This window comes from Physeter macrocephalus, chromosome 8 (genome assembly GCF_002837175.3).
Source record: "Physeter macrocephalus isolate SW-GA chromosome 8, ASM283717v5, whole genome shotgun sequence".
Lineage (NCBI taxonomy): Eukaryota > Metazoa > Chordata > Mammalia > Artiodactyla > Physeteridae > Physeter > Physeter macrocephalus.
Window position 1 is genome coordinate 59,615,427 of NC_041221.1, and position 14,109 is coordinate 59,629,535.

Below are 14,109 nucleotides of genomic sequence, written 5' to 3' on the forward strand. Positions count from 1 at the left end.
GCCTGTGCGTCCGGAGCCTGTGCTCCGCAACGGGAGAGGCCACAACAGTGAGAGGCCCGCGTACCACAAAAAACAAAAACAAAAATACAACTTTTAAAATGATTTTTATGAGGAAATTAGCACCAAAGTAAATGCACTCTGCAAAGAACTAGACTCTCAGAATTCCAAAGGCAGCCACTAAATTCATTAACATATCAGTTCAGCCAAATGCTATGAATTAGAGAAGTAAATCTTTAGGCAGAAAATAGTTAACACATTTGTGAAATGTACACATTAGTGATCTACCTCAACATAAATTCTTAATACCCATATCACTCATCTGTTTTTACAGTGGCAAGTTCTTACATATCATAGCTCGTGATTTCACCACTCTGTAGCAGCAATAAAGTGTTAAAAGGCCCATCAGCATGATGACACACATTCCAGTAGTAAACCCAGCCTGTTTAAAAAAATAAAAATACAGAACAACATATATCATCATTTTAAAATAAATTCATATATAACCATACTGTTACCCTAAACAATTATGATTAAAAACCAGACAACTAATGTAAAGTTAAATATAATCATCTAGGGACCTCCCTGGGGCGCAGTGGTTAAGAATCTGCCTGCCAATGCAGGGGCCACGGGTTCCATCCCTGGTCCAGGAAGATCCCACATGCTGTGGAGCAACTAAGCCCGTGCGCCACAGCTACTGAGCCTGTGCTCTAGAGCCCATGAGCCACAACTACTCAGCTCACGTGCCACAAATACTGAAGCCTGCGTGCTGCCACTACTGAAGTCTGCGCGCCTAGAGCCCGTGCTCCACAAGAGAAGCCACCGCAAATGAGAAGCCTGTGCACCACAGCGAAGAGTAGCCTCCACTCGCTGCAACTAAAGAAAGCCCGTGTGCAGCAACGAAGACCCAACTCACCCAAAAAATAAATAAATAAAATTAAAATAAATAAATATAATCATCTATTTTCTTCAATAAATTTTATGTAGATTTATTAAAACCTCTATTGTAAAACTTAAAATACAAAGAGAAAAAAATTCTGGCAAAAAGTGTGCTGAAAATTATATTACCTGTTTTATGCCCCAAGGAATACTTAGTATAGATGTTCCCATCATGGTATTCCAAATCATAAAACTGAAAGCAGAGTAATAGCAGTAAAAATATGACGTTTGACTCTTCAAACATTTTAATTAAGACAAAAAATTAAAATAATCAATAATTTTTGTTTACAAAAAGTTTTTTATGCTCCAAAAAGTAGTTTTACTCACATGGTTACTAAACTGGTGTTTTTACTGTATCCTTCAGTGTAATTTTGAAGTTTATAAGCAGAACCTAATGGACTATACACATAGTACTCTTCTGGAGCTGGAACTACATGATCTGGGGCAACCTGGTTAAAAAAAAAAAAGTACAGAAATGTTAGAACCAGTAAATGTGCAACAGAGGATATTTTCTATACAACAGAGTACCTGACTCTAGACACATTTCCAAATATCATGAACAATTAAATAGTGTGTATATCTGATTAATAAATATAAAAATTATTTTTCAAATATAGTAGAAGAGCTAAAGGAGCAAGAATTTAAATACTATAAACAATAAACTGTTCATCTCAAATGAGAATGAATTCCTAGAGTACGCAATTGTCAAAATATTCTTCTCTTCATTTTCATGAGATAGGAAGAAGAAGAGCCAGCAAAGACCTAGATTAAGTAATTCTAGATGGAGGAGACTTGGGTCCTAAGTGAGGGAAATTTTAAGAATGAAGTGGTCACCAAACTCCTATGTGAAGGTGGTTTTAGCCAAGAGGCAGGTAGGGAACTCAAACTATAAAGAACTGAGGAGTCAACAGAAGGGAAAGAAAGGAATAATAAATACAGACTATTCTTCTAAATGCTTTGGTACCAGAAGAAAAAGGTGAGCTAAAGTGGCTTAAGGAAAAGGCAAAGCAAGGGTTCTTGAAGACAGAAGACGTAAGAAAAAGGGAAGGAGCCAATAGAGAGAGGTTGAAGACATACACAGAGAGAACAACTGAATAGATATACATTTTTATACACATAGTTCCCACCTTACCCTGACACATTTCTTTCTAATTCTACCTCCCCATTTTGGAGGGAAAAATAATATGGTTTCCTGATGGAATTCTGACCATCTCCCTGAGAATTGTCCTTTGAGAATATGTAGTCCTTACTACATACGTAGTAATATATTAAAGACGTAGGAGCTGAGTGGTATAAATCAACAATCTTTTATATCAGTACTTTCTACGTAAATCTACAACTCTGTGCTATGTTTAGCATTCAAGTAAAAATAATATACAACCCCTAACTTCAAGAAGTTTAAATTCCAGTTGGAACACATGTGAAACAATTAGAAAACGCTATAAGAATAAAAATTAAGTGTTCAACTCGAACACAGGAATGACAATAATAATGATAACAATAACAATGGGGACTAGAATAGTTGGGAAACACCTCAAGAAAGTGATGGAGCATTAGGACTCAGCAGGTAGACAGGATACGAACTGGTGCAAAAAGAAAAAATATCAAATTCTTCTCTCTTTATGCGTATGATTGGTGGTGTCTTGTGGGCAAAGAATGTCTTGAATGCCATGCCTGGTGTGGCTTTGGAAACAACTATTTCCTATAGATACAAAAGCATATATGGAAATAGGTCTGCTCCCTTCTCTTTACCTTCAGTCCTCTTGGGTCTGAGTTCTGCTGTCTTCTACTATGGAGTAAAAAGAAAAAAGGGGCAGGACCATGTCTGTATCAGGCAGCAGATAAACCATGATATCTAGCAGAGCAAGTTCAGAAAAACTGAAAATCAAAAGTTATCAGGGATAGGATTAGAAGCTAGAGGATAAGAAATTATTAGGAGAGACAGAAAAATTGGAAGATTGGATCCCACACTCTCGTCAGTGGTGTAGGACAGTGCTTTTCAAACCTGAATGTTCTTATGATTCACACAGAGAATTTGTTAAAATACAGATTTTGATTCAGTAAATCTGGAGCCAAGGACTGAGATTCTGCCCTTTTAACAAGCTCTCAGTGATGCTGATATTGCTGGCCTGTGCAGGCCACACTTTTATTAGCAAGCATCTAGGAGATGTCAGTAGCCAAATAATTTACTACCCTTCCCCAATTTAGAGTAAAAATATTAACGTAAGTGGGGAAATTTTCAGAAATAAAAAGGCGTAACTGTGTAAAGACCTGACACCTGTGGTTTCATATTACTCTTCCCTAAAAGGTCTTTTAGGAAAAATAATTTTGGGATTCTCAGAAAATGAGCATGGATGTATACACACAATCATTAAAAATGGTCATAACATATTATTAATTTTAGATCACTGTTTATATACTTTGATTAACTAGACTCATCTCACTGTCAGTTAACAAAAGGGATTCAACTTGGTGTACAATGCTGACTTAATTTCCAGGCAAACAACATACACTCAGACCTAGACTGGGCCAGTTGGTATCTCTGAAATTTGCTTCCACAAGTACAGTCTCTAGGAAGTCTGAACTAGACCCAGAGATATTGGATTACTTCTACTCCCCAGAAGGCTTAGATAATTCTGATATGGAACTAAGACTTTATCACAACTACTGATGTAAAGACCTAGGGGAAGAAAAAGTGAAAAAATGGGGAAAAAAATTATCCCACCCAGAATATTTTGGAAGTCCCTACTATGATTACACAGGAGATCTTAATAATTCACAAGGCTTAAAATGAGATATCTATGTTCAAGTGACTAGCCCAGTCCTTGCCCCTCAGTAAACATCTAGAGTGTTGAATTCCCTTCTCCCTTTTTATTATTACCTATAAAAAATCATTATTTTTTTCTCAGAATGCTTCATTTTTCTTTCAACTTCCAAATTTCTGAATATTGGTAATTCTTATAAGAAATGAAATTACTTATATATTTTTGATTCTAAGATAATAACAGATTTTATAAGATCAAGAGTCAACAAACCATAGCCCATGGGCCAAATCTTGCCTTCAACCTTATTTTAACAGCCCCTTTGGTAAGGGGCTGTTTAAATGATTATAAAACAAAAATAGAGAAGAATATGTAACAGTAGGTGGCCCACAAACCTTAAAATGTTTAGTATCTGCTCTTTGACCCTGCTTTTTGATCTATAAAAGGACATTACCAAATAGGAAAATATATATGTATGTATATATTTCAGTTTCTCACTCCTGTAGAAAATTTCTAAAAACATTTTTCCCTTGTAGCTTCAAACTTAAAAATTGAATAGACTAACCAGAACTTGTTATTATTTATGTTATTAATCAATGACCTAAACTACTTCAACAGTTTATCCTCCTCAAAGCTCTTAGGATTGTGGATTAGCAGAATTTAATCCAACAAATCTCTAGGCTGTTGTCAACATAGAGAGATTGTTTCAAATTTCTCTATGTCAGGCTAATAAGAATGAACTAGCCTGAGATGTAAGACATATTAATTAATATCTTTGACTTTCCATGATGCTGTCCTTGGAATATGGCCAGCAAAAAGTTCAACCACTGGGAGCTGCCATGGCTTACGTTGTTCAGTTCATTTCAACTTAAACTTAGACAATTAGCAATGCTTTGCCCCTTACCAGTGCCTTGTCTGCAGGAGCAGTGAGCCGGCTGTAGTAATGAATCCTCTTGTTCATTGCAGAGGCATGGTCACTAACCCTCTGAATGACATCATTCACATTGACGATGTTTGTGGGCTCTATATAGAAAGGCCTAGAGAAGGGAATATACACTTGACAAAGAACTTTCAGGCAGAAATTCTGGAAGTCAGCCATTGAAGAAAATAACTTCTTGTCCTCCATTAGAAATGGGATGTACCAAGGCAAGGCATTCACTTCTCACTTTTGGTGGGAAAAGAAAATGTCACAAGAGAAGTATTATCCAATCCACAGAATAAAGCTTTTGTTTCATAATGCTATTACTTTAAACATACTTTTTTAAACTTAAGGAATTTTTCAATAGAGGAGACATAACAGAAAGACCTTCAATCAGTTATTAAAAAGAAATATAGCAGCTGGCAGTTTTCAACAATGAAACTCAGACAGACACGGCTTTGAATGTTCTCTCAAAAAGCATCTGGCACTGAATCAGAGAAATTACAGACAAAAATGTTCCTCTAGTTAAGAGTCTCTACTCCTTCTTTACGGGCCAAAGTTACTTCTTATGATAAACACAATTCCTATATGTTGGTTCATGTACTAAGGATTAGTGATCTCAACCATCTCCCTTATGAAACTTATCCAAAATACTATCAAATAGAACATCAAGACACTAGAGATATTTTGTCTCATTCTACTTTTCTTAGATTTCAGTAACATACCATTATGTTACTATTTATATGTATGCTTTCTCCTCATAACTATGTCCCAATCAACTGCAGATTCTGGTTTTCAATCATCATTTTCAGTCATTAACCCATTCAGTTCCTTACTGAAACTCCCTCCATTTGCTTTCTTTCCATTAATAAACTACCCAAAATGGAAAGATCTACACAAGCTCATGAAATGACTGCATTCCTCAGATCCCGTGAAGTCACAAATGACACTGTCTCCCAAATTGTATATAATTTGCTATTTCAGATTATACACAGATCCAAATAAGAAAGGGAAAAAAAGCCAGGAGGTTTATCACTGGTTCCACATAAATCTTCTACATTTACAGTTCTGAAATAAGCTTAGAAGTTATTAAAGTATGGTAACCATTTTTGGAGACACTGTTCATCTAATCTTGTGGGAAGCAGTTGAAAAACCAAGTGACTGGAATTTTAGTTTATGCTATTTTTCCAAATAACTCTGTGATATTAGAGAAATTAAATTTAGCCTAGTCTCTCTAGTTAGCATACAGAATCTTTGAATCTTTCTTTTATTATTTACTCTCCATCACAGCATCTAAATTTGGTGGGTACTTTCTAGTTCAATCCAACAAATATCTAAGAGCACTTACTAGAGCAAGTATGTGGATATAGAGATCAACATGACATACTACCTACAGTAAGCATATAACTGCTAAGTGAATTCATCGGTATCAATAAATCTCAAGGGTATACAATGAAAACGAAAGGGTCGGAGGCCAAATAAACTATCCCTACTTATAAATTTGGTAGGCTGAGATAACTACCTCTCCTTCCAAAGCATTAAGGTGTTCTAAATAATTTACATCTCTACTGTGACACTCAGTAGTACTAAAAAGCAATGTAAAAATATTTATGTCTGGGAGACAGTGTGGGGTCACACTCTACAGGGCATTCTCTTCTTGTTTTGTAAGTATGATATCCGACAAAATTAAAGCTACAGCTTTAATGCCAACATAAAGCAGAGATTTAAGCTAATCAAGGATTACTAGTAGAGACTAATAAGTATGATATTGATAGAAAGAGTTGTAGATGTTCTATTGTAGCTTATTATCTGAAAATTCAATGGTATTAATATCAAGCACTAAGTTGGCTTGAAGGCCTGTTGAAAAGCAGTCCAGGAAGAGCTACATTTCTTGGCTCCTGGCCTCTTACAGAAGTGTTAACTGTACCAGTTTAGTTGGCTTGGGTACTCAGAGAGCAGAATGACTCTGAAAGTTTTTCTTTTCCAACAGTTTTCATCAAGATGCTGAGTGCCTGTTCAAACAAATATTTTGGAATCTTTTCAATGCAGATTCTTTTTAAAAATATACAACCCAGCATATTTTAACTGAATTATTAGAAACATATGCTTAAAGTTTCATCTGAGAAAGCAAAAAATATAAATTATATTTCTATATTGAACTTTAGTTGGATCTGAAAACACTTTTAAAATTAAAACTATACAGAGGACAATATTCAGAATAAAACATTTTTTGAAACTTGGGCTTTTTCTTTTGAACACAGTTTCACATGAGTGCTCCCTATCAATGTTACTTCCCATTTGAAATGTAGCTCAACTGTGCCACACTGAAAATAAATCATAATATTTTATGTAGAAGTTATATTTGTCTCACCTTAAAAATACTAATGGTCATGCCACAGGAAAAAAAATGCTTTTAACATTCAGCAAAATTTTAAAAAATATTTTAAAATGTGACTCAAAACCCTTTATTTTTATTTAATACACTTATAAACAAAGAAACCTTATTTCTACCTAACACCTTTTCTAGGTTCCACTCCTTAAATTCCTTAAAAATTTTTGGCTTTTAAATCTGTCTCCACCCTTCTACTGACGAGTTATGCTTCTCTGAAGTTTAATAACAATTCCATGACTCTTAAGAAGGTTCATACTCAATATGAAGACCCTTCATTTAAAAGTATTCCTTTAGGGCTTCCCTGGTGGGGCAGTGGTTAAGAATCCGCCTGCCAATGCAGGGGACACAGGTTTGAGCCCTGGTCCGGGAAGATCCCACATGCGGCAGAACAACTAAGCCCATGTGCCACAACTACTGAGCCGGCGCTCTAGAGCCCTCGAGCCACAACTGCTGAGCCCATGTGCCACAACTACTGAAGCCCACACACCTAGAGCCCGTGCTCCACAACGAGAAGCCATCTTAATGAGAGGCCTGCGCACAACAAAGAGTAGCCCCCGCTCGCCGCAACTAAAAAGAAAGCCTGCACACAGCAACAAAGACCCAACGCAGCCCAAAATAAATTAATAAATTAAAAAATAAACAAACTATTGCTTTATTCACATCTCTATGGAAGCTGCAACTCTCAAACACCTGCCAGATTGGACTAGTTTGTTAGAAAATGAAAAGGGAATCAAGTATTCAAAAAATCTTATGCAAATAAACATTCAAAATAATGAACCCACTGTACTTGTTTCTACCTGCTTGGTAAAACATTGTCTGCCAGGCAGCTTTTTAATAAAGAAGACCGAAAAGAAGTTAATCAAGCCATTGTACCTAGATATTTACTGCTACAAAAAAAATATTGGTAACTTCTGGCTTGCCGACATGTTTCTTGCTTCCTCTGATGCCCAAAAAACACCCTTTCACAAAAACCCTGCTCTACACTCCAACTTCACTCACTGTCTCCAAAGGCTGAGCCTGTATAAGCTCTTCTCTTTCTATTATGGCTAATTAATTTATTGGTTCTCTAGTTTATTACATATTGTTTAAGTGCCAACCAAGTATTCAGCACTGTGCTAAATGTTAAATGATGAATAGGACATAGAACCTCAAGGATCATAATCTACTGGAGGAGATACATAAGTAAGCAATTCCAATCCAGAGAGAAAAACAGAAAAAGAGAGAAAGTGCTTATGAGCAATAATGGGAGTAAGAAGATTGTGTGATGCTGGGTATGTGTAGAGTACATAGAAGGGGAAACTAAACCACGTCTGGCAGACCACTGAGGAAGCTATTGTTGAGGTGAATTCTAAAAGATATAAAGGAGTTAATCAGGGACGGGGAACAGGAGGAAAGAAATAGTGCTTCAAAGAATGGAAAAGCATGTAGAAAGAACCCAGAAAAAGAGCACAATATATTTTTTAAAACTATAAGTAGTGAGAAGAGAAGTAGTAGGAGATGAGGTAAACCTGGGTTAGTACATGGAGGACTTCACATGCCAACAAAGACATAATCCTAGAGGGAAGAACTCTGTCTCCTTTGCTGATTCCTTCTCAAACCCCCAACCCTTAAATGTCAGAGTAACCCAGAGTTTAATCCAGACATTTTCTCTTCTCTATCTACACTCAATCTCTTGGTGGATTCATCTAGTTACATAATTTTAAATATCATGTGTACGCTGATGGCACTCAAACTATTATCTTCAGCCTGAACTCCTGATTCATATATCAAAGTGCTCTCTGCTACCTCTCCCCCACCCCACCTCTAGGACTTCATTGTCTACCACACTAACCACAGCAGTTTCCTCACCATTCCTGACACATTGGAAGCATGTACCTACTTTAGGACCTTAGTTAATAATTTCAGGTATAAACAAAGGTCTGAAGGCCTTTTCCCTAAATATTTTCATGGCTTGCTTTTTTACTTCTTTCCAATCCTTCCTCAAGGTCCCCTTTCTCAATGAGGCATTTGGCTATCTTTGTCACCATACCTAAAATCTCAACCCCTCTTCTCTATCCTTGTCATTTCCTATACACCATCTCTGCTTTTCTACCTTACATTTTCTCTTTAGCATTTATACTACCTAGCATAATACATACTTTTAATTTATTATTGATTACCTCCAGTAAATATAAGTTTCAAGAGGGCAGGGATTTTTCTCAATTTGGCCACTACTATATTCCCAGGACCTAGAATAGTACCTGGCATATCGTAGGAGCTCAATAAAATGTGGTGAATAAATGTATTTTGAAATAATTTTAGACTCATACAGAAGTTGAAAAAACAATACAAAGAGCTCCCATATATACTTCATGCAGGTTCCCCCCAATGATGACATCTTATATAACCATAGTATGATCATCAAAACTTGTATTGCTTTTATAATCAGAAAAAAAGTTAATAAAAAATTATAAGGATAATGCTTTTAACTTTTCTTTAGTTTAAAAAATTTTTAAATAAATATCTGGGGGAGAAATGATGGAGGCAATAATCAAAAGTATCAAATGCTATAAAAAATGAGAAGCAGCAACCTGTAAGTAAATCAATTTATTGTGGTATCCTCAAGCAAATTAAAGACTTTTTCAGGGTTAGAAAATGACTGTGTTAAGTGCTACTGCTAAGTCAAATGAGATGAGGACTAGTCGATGAAATGACCACTGGTAACCTGCATGTGAGCAGTTTCAGTGGAGTGGTTAGAACAAAAGCTTGTCTGAACTGGGTGCAAGAGAAAAATGTGGTATGGTGAGCACAAATAATCCTTGCAAGGAGTTTTCCTTAAAGAGGAAAGAGAGCAATGAAATGGTAGCTGAAGAGGTAAGTGTAAATACTATAGGAAATATTTTAAAAGCATAAAAAATATAAAAATCACCTATAATCCCACAACCAGTAATCATTAATAACATTTTACCAACCTCAATCTCTTGGAAAAAGATAGAATGAGATACCACTATATGTTCATCAGAATGGTGAAAATTTAACAATCTCGCAATATCAAGCACGAGTAGGAGGTAGAGCAATGGAAACTCTAGTGGGAATGTAAGTTGGTATGATCCCTATGGAAAACAGTCTGGCACTATCCAGTGAAGTTGAATATACACATACACTACCGCCAAGCAAATCCACTCCCAGGTATGTATCATAGAAAAGTTCTTGCATATGTATACCAGGAGACACATATATTAATGTTTATATATATATATATATATATATATATATATATTTTTTTTTTTTTTTTTTTTTTTCGGTACGCGAATACATACTTTTAATTTATTATTGATTACCTCCAGTAAATATAAGTTTCAAGAGGGCAGGGATTTTTCTCAATTTGGCCACTACTATATTCCCAGGACCTAGAATAGTACCTGGCATATCGTAGGAGCTCAATAAAATGTGGTGAATAAATGTATTTTGAAATAATTTTAGACTCATACAGAAGTTGAAAAAACAATACAAAGAGCTCCCATATATACTTCATGCAGGTTCCCCCCAATGATGACATCTTATATAACCATAGTATGATCATCAAAACTTGTATTGCTTTTATAATCAGAAAAAAAGTTAATAAAAAATTATAAGGATAATGCTTTTAACTTTTCTTTAGTTTAAAAAATTTTTAAATAAATATCTGGGGGAGAAATGATGGAGGCAATAATCAAAAGTATCAAATGCTATAAAAAATGAGAAGCAGCAACCTGTAAGTAAATCAATTTATTGTGGTATCCTCAAGCAAATTAAAGACTTTTTCAGGGTTAGAAAATGACTGTGTTAAGTGCTACTGCTAAGTCAAATGAGATGAGGACTAGTCGATGAAATGACCACTGGTAACCTGCATGTGAGCAGTTTCAGTGGAGTGGTTAGAACAAAAGCTTGTCTGAACTGGGTGCAAGAGAAAAATGTGGTATGGTGAGCACAAATAATCCTTGCAAGGAGTTTTCCTTAAAGAGGAAAGAGAGCAATGAAATGGTAGCTGAAGAGGTAAGTGTAAATACTATAGGAAATATTTTAAAAGCATAAAAAATATAAAAATCACCTATAATCCCACAACCAGTAATCATTAATAACATTTTACCAACCTCAATCTCTTGGAAAAAGATAGAATGAGATACCACTATATGTTCATCAGAATGGTGAAAATTTAACAATCTCGCAATATCAAGCACGAGTAGGAGGTAGAGCAATGGAAACTCTAGTGGGAATGTAAGTTGGTATGATCCCTATGGAAAACAGTCTGGCACTATCCAGTGAAGTTGAATATACACATACACTACCGCCAAGCAAATCCACTCCCAGGTATGTATCATAGAAAAGTTCTTGCATATGTATACCAGGAGACACATATATTAATGTTTATTTATATATATATATATATATATATATATATATATTTTTTTTTTTTTTTTTCGGTACGCGGGCCTCTCACTGTTGTGGCCTCTCCCGCTGCGGAGCACAGGCTCCGGACGCACAGGCTCAGCAGCCATGGCTCATGGGCCCAGCCGCTCCGCGGCATGTGGGATCTTCCCGGACCGGGGCACGAACCCGTGTCCCCTGCATCAGCAGGCGGACTCTCAACCACTGCGCCACCAGGGAAGCCCCTGCTTCCAAAATTTAAAAATACTTGATTTTAAGTCTGTTTGTTAAAAGGAGTTTCAGTTTTCTTACTGTACACTTCCAATTGGTTTCATTGCTTTTGCAGTAATAGTATAATTACTTGTGAAAGGAAAATCCAAATGGAGTTGGTATTGCTGAGAGCTCTCTAAAATGAAGCCAGGAAGCCATTAAGGAATTGTGACTCATGCATGTCTCAGCCTGGATGGACTGTGACCTTTTGACCGTACAAGCAAGTCATCCAGAACATCTGCCAAAAACTCAAGATACTTATTGGATCCTTACCAATAATTGGATCTATCTACCTGTAGGACCCCCTACCCTAAAACAACTTGTGATTCCTTAAGGATAAATCACAATCCTTCCCAGGCAATTTTTAACAACCTCGTGGCTTTTTGTCTTTATAAGCCTCTGACTCTTTTTCTTCCTCAGAACACTCTTTCAGGATTACCCAAATCTGTGTCTCCCAAATTGTAATTTTAAGACCCCCCCCCAATAAACTCTTTTCTTATTTGCATCCCTCTGCATTATTTTTTTTTCGTTTACACACTAAAAGCCTTTTCAACTATATACTTGGAGATGTTATAATGAGTAGACAGAGAAAGATGCTAGCCCAACTCTTCATACCCTTTCCTCCCAACAAAACACACTTGACCGGTGCTAATGAGCACCAGTCAAACTCATTAGGCTCCCTCTTTCTTCAGGCTTGTCCAAATAATGTCAATGAGGGAGGAAGAAAGGGAAGAAAATAAAGCATTAGTTTAGAGGCAACGAAGGAAACAGCAAAATCAGACAGACCAGAGAGAATAAGGAAAGAAATGGAAGCAACTCAGGCAAGCAGATATGGATACAAAAGGATAGTTAAGCAAACAAAGACATCTGGAAAGAGAGACAGAAGTAAAAGAACCTATGAACTTGAGAGAATAAAAAGGTTCTGATGGGACTAGAAATAAGATCCCATTCTAACGAAGTCCATAGTTAGATGTATTTATTTATTAAAATTAATTAATTTATTCCTGGCTGCATAGGGTCTTCATTGCTGTGTGCAGGCTTTCTCTAGTTGTGGCGAGAGGGGGCTACTCTTCGTTGCGGTGTGCTGGCTTCTCACTGCGGTGGCCTCTCCTGCTGCAGAGCATGGGCTCTAGGTGCATGGGCTTCAGTAGTTGTGGCGTGCAGGCTCTACAGCGCAGGCTCACTAGTTGTGGCGCACGGGCTTAGCTGCTCCGTGGCGTGTGGGATCTTCCTGACCAGGGCTCGAACCCATGTCCCCTGCATTGGCAGGAGGATTCTTAACCACTGTACCACCAGGGAAGTCCCTTTAGTTAGATTTAAAGCATCTCTGAATCCATGGCCAGGGTTGCCCTCTTCAAGCATTTAGCAAAAAGAGTTCCACGGGAGAAAAATAATGGTGGAGAGTGGGGAGAAGAGAGGTTAGAGAAGTGGACTAAAAAGGGAAAGAAAAGAGGAGAGGGAAGGGCTTCCCTGGTGGCGCAGTGGTTGCGCGTCCGCCTGCCGATGCAGGGGAACCGGGTTCGCGCCCCGGTCTGGGAGGATCCCACATGCCGCGGAGCGGCTGGGCCCGTGAGCCATGGCCGCTGGGCCTGCGCGTCCGGAGCCTGTGCTCCGCAACGGGAGAGGCCACAGCAGAGGGAGGCCCGCATACCACAAAAAAAAAAAAAAAAAAAAAAAAAAAAAAAAAAAAAAAGAGGAGAGGGAAGAGAATAGGGAGAAAAGGAGGAAGGAGAGGGAAGGGTACAGAAGTTGTAATACAATCAGCAAGTTGGTATCAGCTCCATGGCACTGATAAATGGTTAAGGGCACTAGTCCTGTCTATTTAACATGGATGGCAAGTTCCTCAAAATGCAATTTATGCAGCTCTGGAAACCAACCCTCCTGGGAAAACTACTTTTCTAGATCTGTATAAATCCCCAACTATGAAACTACCAAGCCTCAGTAATCACTCCCAATCACTGTTATTGGTCCAGGACACATTAATAGATAAACTCTTCACTTTGTTATGCGCCCCCCCAACCCAGGACCACAAATACCAAAAGAATCAATTCAGGCTGCTATTCAGCGATAGTTTTATTGACAGATGAAAGTGAGAGAGGCGAGTTTACAGATGTGTAGACAAGTAGACACTCTAAAAAAAAAAAAATAGGGGCCATAAGCATGCTTAGTATGTTTGAAGGGCACCCGGAACTGCCTATTTTCAATGTCTACCTCTACCCCACTGGCTTACCAGAGTACTTGAAATGTTATCAATTAGAAAAATCTAACCTTTAGGTTAGGTTTTTATTTTATTTATTTTATATAAATTTATTTATTTTATTTATTTATTTTTGGCTGTGTTGGGTCTTCGTTGCTGTGCGTGGGCTTTCTCTAGTTGCAGTGAGAAGGGGCTACTCTTTGTTGTGGTGCACGGGCTTCTCATTGCGGTGGCTTCTCGTTGCAGA

The 14,109-nt window shown here is 37.3% G+C and overlaps 1 protein-coding gene across 1 annotated transcript in view; it reads right to left on the reverse strand.

Annotated features, from left to right (window-relative positions):
* SLC38A9 (solute carrier family 38 member 9) overlaps positions 1-14,109 on the reverse strand; it is a 109,590-nt gene that overhangs the window by 68,288 nt on the left and 27,193 nt on the right. Inside the window, exons 3-6 of the mRNA XM_055086888.1 lie at positions 4,603-4,735; positions 1,264-1,385; positions 1,066-1,129; positions 346-439 (exon numbers count right to left, since the gene is read on the reverse strand). Coding sequence (XP_054942863.1) covers positions 346-439; positions 1,066-1,129; positions 1,264-1,385; positions 4,603-4,735 — 413 coding nt within the window. The remainder of the gene's footprint in view (positions 1-345; positions 440-1,065; positions 1,130-1,263; positions 1,386-4,602; positions 4,736-14,109) is intronic.